Genomic DNA, 8,437 nt, shown 5'->3' on the forward strand with positions numbered 1-8,437 from the left:
AGCAAGCGCGCAAGAAGTCATCGATATTGATATAAGCATGGAACAGAATACAGCCGCTTTTCATGACATGTACCATCGTCTCTTCGTACTCATCCCTGGAACATCATCATAGAACTCTTCGACATTTGCAAGAAAGAGCATAACTCTTGGCCGCTTTGTTTCATCTGAGTGATGCGATGGCTTGCATTTTCGCAGAACCTTAAGCCAAGAGACCGAAGTGCGTCCCTCTCCAAGATTTCACCTACACTGTAACAAACCTAAAGCCAGCTCCAGCTGCTTCACTCGTCGCATTGTTGACTAGCGACCCGTCGCTCGCGACCGTAACATAAAGCCCATTGCTGTATGCCTTGATCGAGTACACCCCGTTCGCGGCTCCAGCCTTCTGCCTGATGATGAACCGCTCCCAAGTTGACGCTACCGCCCGGGCCGCCGCGAGCGCATAGTCTCCCGATGAGTCGGCAGTCACGTACTGACCCGTACTGGTGAGCACCAGATTTCCCGAGTTGGGAACATACGTGCTATTGAAGGTCGATGCGCTGCTAGTCGAATTGGTGGAGGCGACGAGGTTGACGTTGGAGCTAGAGGCTGTGACATATTTGCCGGATTTGACGTCCTGGATGACGAAGCTTCCGTATGGGTTCTCCGGAAGAGAACTGCATATGGGAACGCCGCTTGGGTTCGGTCGTGTTCCGATAAAGAAGAGCTCGTTAGAGTATGTTTGCCCGGTGCCTGTGCCTGTGTATCAGCGCTTTGATGGGGAGAGGCTAGGGATCATAAGAGCTGCACGCACCCCAGCTAGTGATGTTGGCACTCCATGCTACGGCATCGTGTGGATTTGCGTTGGAGTACGCCGCGATGATAACACATTTCCTATGTCGTCAAGGGTAAGCTATATTGTCGAAATGCAAGTCAGGACTATAACAAGACGCACCACTCATCTCCGATGGAAGGGTCCACCATCTCGGACATTGTGTAGTCCCATACGTTCTCCACCCACTCAGCGTCATAGAGTACCTATAAAACATCAGTGTCTCCCAGGCAATCATTAAGATAAAGACACGCTGTGAGTGACCCACCTCATTCACAGGAGTGACCGGCAAGATTTGGATTGCTGCAATCTGACTTCTCTCAGCTCCCCAGTACAGCCACGCGCCGGCCTGATAGTCCATAACATTGCCCATCGTGATCAAGTCTCTGACGACCGGCTCGGGGTACGGGTTGTCACGAGCCGTTTCGCTTTGTTCTGGATACAAGTGCCAGTATACTTGGGCGCCATGTTGTTCCGTGGCGATTAGCAATTTCGCGTAGTTGACATAGTCTTGAGATAGAGTTGTGGATGCCCAGAGTAGCGCGCCATAGTACCCGTTGATGGCCTCACCGCTAGACTCCTGGTCCCGGCTGCCTGCGCCGTTTGCGATTCCAGATGCCCAAGAATGGCCAGCAAACCAGTCTCGGCAGCGAGTAACGGGGAAATACGGGTCCTCAGGCGAGGGGTTGATGATGTCCCTGAATAGATGGTCAGCAACGTTTATATGATTATGTTCTTGTCAAAGGCAAACATACCTGGCGAACCAGTTGATGTAGTCCCTGTGCTCGTTCAGCCACGTCCCATTGAATCTGGCAATAACAGCAGCGACAGTAAGGAAATAGCCGTAATGGAAGTGATGGTCGTTGTAGTACCCATTGCCGAAGTCAACGTTCACATCTGTTGCGCCGGCCTTGCTGATGACGCCTCCCCAAGCTGTCTCATATGCAGGCAGTGTGGTTGACGTGGACTCAAACCAGTACTGGAAGGACGTCTCGAGATATTTAACGACCGGGTTAATAAGATCTGAGCGCCCGAGATTCTCCCTATATATTCATTATCAGTATTCACATATATGTAATGGAGTGATAGGAATGTCTTACGCAATGAGGGCTAGCCGCGCCTGTGCAGCAAGAGCGCCGCCCCAGTAGTAGAAATCACCCGGAATAGGCGCTGAAGAAGTGTCCAGCAAGCCGATTTCATACTCAAGCCCTTGAATGAGGGATGATTCACACGAAGAATCTAGCGCACGCGTTGGGTTCCACGAGATATCGGTGGTGTTGTAGAGCATTTGCCATTGGTAACCGAGTGCTGGATACATCCATCCCTATTATCTCTTTGTTAGTAAACCATATCTGTTAATTAGAGTAGTCTTTAAGGTACCTTAGTCGTAAGGTATGCAAGCGAGGCAGTGTCAGGGAAGTCAGGGTTCTGCATAGTTAACCTGTGGTGCGGCCATGTGAGCATCAATAGATCCTCTCGATCTCCGCCATACGTAGCCCAGCTGAATATGAGCGTGCCTGTTGTGTCTGTGAATGAATAATCAAAGTCCTGACGGACCGGATAGACTTGATAATGCTCGTCTAGAAGCGTCTTGTGCATACTCTCGTTGAGCATGACGAGGCGGAGGATTCCGTTCAAAGTGTTTGAAGCAGTGATTGTACCAGAAGAAGATGAATCAGCACTGGCGGTCAGAGAAATCGAGGAGAGGGAATATATCAGATACGTCGTCCCTTCTGTGTCCGTGACGTTAAATTGAGTGCCGGTTGCAGTTGCTGTGCGCCCTGATCAGCCTGTCAATCATGATCATACACGATGAAGTGGAATATACTAGTCTCGCCAGTAGTCAGCGACTGTCCGTTGAAAGATGCAATGCCGCCATTGCGCGATGTCAAAAGAGGAGTGGCCCCATTGTACTCAAATGTCATGTACGGTGATCCAGGAACCAAATAAGCCGTCATAGTTGAGCTGTCCTCAAAGTACTGAACGGTGACTGTCTGCGTATCAAAGGCGGTCGCCTTGTGATTTTCAAAAGTGCCTGAGTGTTCAACGAAGGACGCACGCCAATCATTGTGTGTCCATTGCTGAATAGATGTTCCGTCCCAAGTCCGGTCATTGCTGATACCAAAGAGGATGCCGTAGCCGTCTAGATTGGATTCGTACGGAAAGGGTCCAGCAGCCGTACCAGTGCCGGGGTCTGCGGCGTATGGAGCCCACCACGAATTCGTGGGAAACTAGACTGTGTTTAGGTGGCTAGTCTAGTTATGTTCAGATGACTGCTTACCGGAGGTTTTAGATCAGCAAAGAATGAACTCAATGGGGGTGACCCATTGGCAACTTCGCCGCCTGCGATATCAGCAGCCGAGTCCGTCGCAATAGGGGCGAAGACGCCACGCCCTTGTATGGACTCTGGCCTTCTCTTCGGCAAATGGTCATTGCTGCTATGGTGACGACCAGTAGTTCCACCTCGAGGGAAGACTGCGCTATCAACGCCTGATGCGAGAAGGAAAAGTGACAGCAGGCTACGCATCATTGTGCAAGCGCTATCGAGATAGAAGAAGCGACGAAAGCTAACGTCTACACTTTGATGTTCATTTATCGTGACGCACGGCACCCTACTTAAAGGGTTGCAATGATGGTAACTTTGCCGTTGGTATGCTCAGATGTGGCCGGTGTTGAACTCCGGTGCTGTGAGCGTGGGCCCGGAGGACCGCACGTGGGCCGCACTAGGCGATGTGATCTCGACATATTCCCATGTACTGGCCATGTTGTCTATTCCCGAATGGTAGAGGAAGGATCTGTAATTAGCTACATCTGCGGCCCTTTCCTGGGATCATACGTTGTATTATTGCTGTCGACTTAGAGAGAAACCCATGTGCCCCACCTCAGGGGTTGTCCCTTGCATGGAGATGAAAGGCTACGATACAGTCCCATGCCTGGCAGTGGCGGCCAGCCTAGCGTGGCTCAATGCCCGTGGTTACGGGGCCGTCACTGGACGAGATAGAGACTCTTGCTAACCTGTTCCTGCATCATCAGCGCTGCAAATGACGTTGAGTTGCTTGGAGCATGTGTCAATGACTAGGTTGAGCTGTGTTGTTGAGTGTGGCCTGTTGATGCCGTGTGGCCGAAGGGAAGACTACGCTTGCATGTTTCCAGCTTCGTAGCTATGCGGTCCGTGCCGCAAAGTAGGGATAGAAGCTTAAATTGTGAAGATTCGCGATGGACACATGAGTTCTAGCCCTTCATAGCGTCACTCACACGATACCGACCGATCAGAACTACATCTACCATCGTGCATCATGCATGGTAGAAGCCGCAAGAAACGGCACTGAGGGCGCCACGCGCCACACCCAAATATTATGGCCGGATTGCCCCGTTGAACACGTTGGCACATTCCTGACACCTATGTCCGGCCGTTTTAGCGCCCGGCCCTTCTCCGGGCGTTGAATCCTTCGGACCACAGCCTGCCATCCAGGGTGGTCATGCCATACAAAAGAAGTGCAGTAAACACATTATGAATCTAAAACTAGCATTACAAAGCAAGGGACATTGTGAAAGATACTTGACTAGTAGTGAGTCGTATCTGTGATCCATTAGAATGAGTAAATGTGTAGTTTGCCCAGAAATTAGCCCGCCAGAGTGGCTATTCAAACCAAGACTCACATCATTCCAGTCAATAGCCGTTCAGTCGATCGATTACGACACTGCTAGAGCATGTATTATAGTGGGCAGTCCTATCGATAAGATGTTTGATCCAGAAAGATGAGGATAGAGAAGTAACACTGGCCATCTTATTGTGTATGAAATGATCGTCGTTCAAACTCAAGTAATTGAGTGCGATGCCCTGTCGGCAGTGGGTTATTTTGTATTGCCTTTCTACCGGCTACCGGCGGCGACGACAGAAGACATCCGACTGCACGCACGCAGCCGACCAACAAACACATCTAGAGCCTTACACTGACCTGGAAGTCCCTCATAGATCATTTCGTGCAACTATCTCAAATCCACATTTTCGGAGGGAGGAATGGCTCTTTAGCTATGGGCATTCCGGTATTCCCTCTTTCTTAATGTGCCTGGGCTGAGATTTGCTTGTGAACTAAGAAGCGGGCCAAGTATGGCCCCAAAAGAGTAGCTTTGCAATCCGACAAACAAATCTTGTTTATCATCTCAAAAAGTTAAAGCTCATGAAGCCTGTGAGCCGCCATTACCTTCTTCAATAGACTCTTCCAAGAAAAACGAGCTTGAGATCTGACCAGCCTTCACAACGCGCTGCAATACTGATAGAACACTCCGTTCAATCACCGCGTCCTTGCCTTTTTCTTCTTCGGTCACTACCATGACGCGGGCGAGATACCGTAGGAGGCCGTGCAGAGTCTCTATTTTGTCAGTGGCAGCCGCAAGCGAATTGGCCAGAAGAGCGGGCATGTAGGTCGGCTGCACAGCAGGTTCCTCAGTTGAACCATCCAGGTTCAGTCGGTAAATAAGGTCGGTCCTAGTCGTCGTCTCGAGCGACTTCCATGATGATTCATATAGCGTAGCTGTTTCCAGATTAAAGACGTTACCAAGGCAGAGCAAGCGGAGAAGTGCACGCTCAACCGAATCATCGAGAGCAAGTGACCTGAAGCCTTTGCTCACCAAAAGATCATTTCGCGAGCCGAGAACCATGTCATATGCACCCCGGAAATCTAATTTGCCGCTTATGACACCCTCGACGGCCGAGTGGACCGTTCGAAAACCCTGATAGATCGGCTCGTTCAATTTCTTAGCACAAGTCCAATCGTGTTGACCATCTGCGCCCGCAACGTCGAGTAATTGCTCCATGAACCGAAAAGCAAAAGCAAACGCCTTATCGCGCATCGCCAAAATTGCAGCCAAGCATTCTGGCGCATTTTCGGCTTGAGCCATTTGACCAAATATGAAGACAGCACCCAATTTGATACCTTCAATGATGGAGTCTTTATAACGGCCCTCTAGACGATCGATGCATGGGACAAGGCCTGCTTCTACTGCCTTGAGGAGGACATGATCGTGGTTCAGGCTCGAAATATCTTCGCCCGTTTTCGCAGCATAGTCCAAAGCCAATTGGTGATCCTTCCCGAGATCGTTCGTCATGATAGCTGTGACAATGGCTTGAAGTGCTGCATCATCTCTGATGCAATTCGTAAAGTATGTCTGCATCCAATTGAAGGATGTCGGTGTCAATCTGAGTGCCTCCGTTTGGGATCCCACGAATTTGATGTATTCTCCTCTCCATAACCATCGAAGAGCAAGCACACCAACAACAGTTCGGTTAATTTCGTCATATTCTGTTCCATACAGTATCTGCGAAGGGGACGGCGATCTGGTGGGACGGGCAATGGACTCGTTCCGAACTGCATATGCCCGCTTCAGACGTTCCAGCACGTCAGGATACTCGTCGCAAATGAGGCGAACAGCCTCTTCGTCTGTAATCGAAAAGAAGTTATTGAGATCCATGCGTGAGGAAAGTTCTTTGCGACACTCTATCGTAGTGATGATATGGTAGGAAGGCTTCCAACACCTGAAATGGACCGCGCGAAACTAGTTACAAAAACTCAACTTAATACACAAGCCGCATTATTGGACCTGAAACATTAACCCATCTGACATCATGTTAGTGCGCGTATGTTTTAGGCAGATATGCACTCGACCCAAGGCAGATTTTGAGCATGTCCAGCCTTGCCAAAAGAATGACGCATGCAGCCACTACAGCAGGGCTCATGCATCAAGTGGTGATACCATAAAGCAATGGTTGCCCAATCATGTTCATGGACAGGCTTGGCCGTACATGCCTTTCTGCATCTAATAAATCAATGTTGACTGTGTGGCGGCTGTGAAGATGATAACTTTTATTGCTGGAGACGGGGCCTTGCTTGTGAAGTGTTTGCCTGGGAGAGTCTCCACGTTGTTGTTATCTCAATACATGGTGCTACAAAGGATAGATGAAGAACTTGTTCTCAAGGTCCGTCAAATCCAGCAAGGCAATCTCAACTTTTCTGACAACTAGCTCCCCATTCTCATCCAGCTGCTCGACGCGACCGAGGTCTCTTTCGTCTTCACTCAACGAGGCAATCCATTCCTGCCTCTCTTTATTACGACGCTTGAGTATAAAGCGGATGATGAATAGAATGGCCGGCGTACCAGCCCAGGCCACTACCACCATAGAAACCCACGCGCCGTAGTATCGCGGTGCAGCCGAAGGCACCCAGATCTGAGGTGACACGAGATTTCCAACACTATAACCTAGCATGAACATGACATTGCGCATCATCTTCTTGGTGTAACCCGCCGCGCTCGACGTCGTCCAACCGAGGCCGATTATGTAATTAATACCGTATGTATGACCTGCCAAGAGCAGACAAGCCAGCAAGGCGAGTTTCTTATCCCAGTCAATTGTAACCATTCCAATACCACCGGCTATTGCAGGAATACACCAGAAAAGACCATGGAAAGCTAAGTTGCCAGGGAATTTGCGGAGGGCTATAGCGGCAATGATGCAAAGGACAACACCAAAGCCACCGCCCGCACAAGCGACGAGGGTCGAGCCAAGGGTGGATACGCCCAGTGAAGTGGTCAGAAGGTTTTGCTGTCCATATGTGAGGTTGTTCGAATACATCAGCGTGAAGGCTTGGAGCGCAAATAGCCAGGACACAGGATCTCGCAAGGTCTCGTAGAACTGCTCCTTTTTAAAGTGTTTCTCCTCAATCGAGCTCTGGCTCGATCCGTGGACGCGTCGGATAACTTGAACCTTTTCCTCGAGGGTCAAGAAGCGCGCTTCGGCAGGATTGTTCGGATAGCAGAACCAAGCCCAGATGGAGAGCAGGAGCGTCAAGCCGCCGGTGATGATCATGAAGATCTTCCAGGGGAGTACGGAGCTCTTGCTCCACAACACACCGTACGAGATGAAACCAGCAACGATAGGAGCACCCTGGCATGTGATCCAAAATATGGGTTGTAGGAATGACTGCTCTTCACGGTTGAAAAACATGCCTATGGTAATTTCCATGGCAGGAACAATAACGGCTTCCACAGCACCTAAGAGGAGACGAACAACAATGAGACCGCCGTATGTTACCGCCACGCAATGCAGCAGCAGGACGACAGCCCACCCAAAACCGAGAACGGCAACCGTCTTGCCGAAAGGTAGACGTTGCATAATGTAGTGGCCCGGCCATTGGGCGGCGAGGTAGCCTGCAGATTGTTAAGCATTGCTAAAGCTAGACATAGACCAGCAGATTGAGATTGTGCGTACCGACATAAAAGAATGTGTTCAAATTGTTGTATTGATGTTTCGAAATGCCAGTCTCCGTGAAAAGCCCCAGAATTGCAGCGTAGCCTAACGTAGATTTGTCGACCTGAATATCGTGAGCAATGAATTCTTTTTCGAGGAATAGTATCACCCACAAACAGCATGAAGTTGATAGCCGACACTAAAACCATTACGTGAAGATAAAGTTTTCTGCGCAGCTTTTTCTCCTTTTCAGGAGTGAGCGGCCCAAAGTCATCGCCATGGTCCTCGATGAGTCGCAAAGTGACATCTGCGTACTTCTCGGCCACGGTCTTGCCAACGGTCCGCGGCTGACTGTCAGACTGTGGCTCTTTCTCGCTGGCCAT

General features: G+C 50.0%; 2 protein-coding genes across 2 annotated transcripts; both read right to left on the bottom strand.

Moving 5' to 3' along the window:
* Positions 1–241: 241 nt before the first annotated feature.
* UCRPA7_4123 (putative glycoside hydrolase family 81 protein) lies at positions 242–2,126 on the bottom strand (the record flags this gene model as incomplete). Its single annotated transcript, XM_007916685.1, has 7 exons — positions 242–729; positions 791–870; positions 932–1,014; positions 1,077–1,506; positions 1,564–1,851; positions 1,909–1,978; positions 2,039–2,126. 7 exons carry the CDS (start codon positions 2,124–2,126, stop codon positions 242–244), a joined length of 1,527 nt encoding a protein of 508 aa, XP_007914876.1.
* Positions 2,127–6,752: 4,626 nt separating this feature from the next.
* On the bottom strand, positions 6,753–8,437 carry UCRPA7_4124 (putative cysteine transporter protein; the record flags this gene model as incomplete). Its single annotated transcript, XM_007916680.1, has 3 exons — positions 6,753–8,014; positions 8,076–8,178; positions 8,228–8,437. The coding sequence occupies 3 exons, from the start codon at positions 8,435–8,437 to the stop codon at positions 6,753–6,755; spliced, it is 1,575 nt and encodes a 524-aa protein (XP_007914871.1).

Source organism: Phaeoacremonium minimum (assembly GCF_000392275.1).
Source record: "Phaeoacremonium minimum UCRPA7 unplaced genomic scaffold PA7_03_scaffold_326, whole genome shotgun sequence".
Lineage (NCBI taxonomy): Eukaryota > Fungi > Ascomycota > Sordariomycetes > Togniniales > Togniniaceae > Phaeoacremonium > Phaeoacremonium minimum.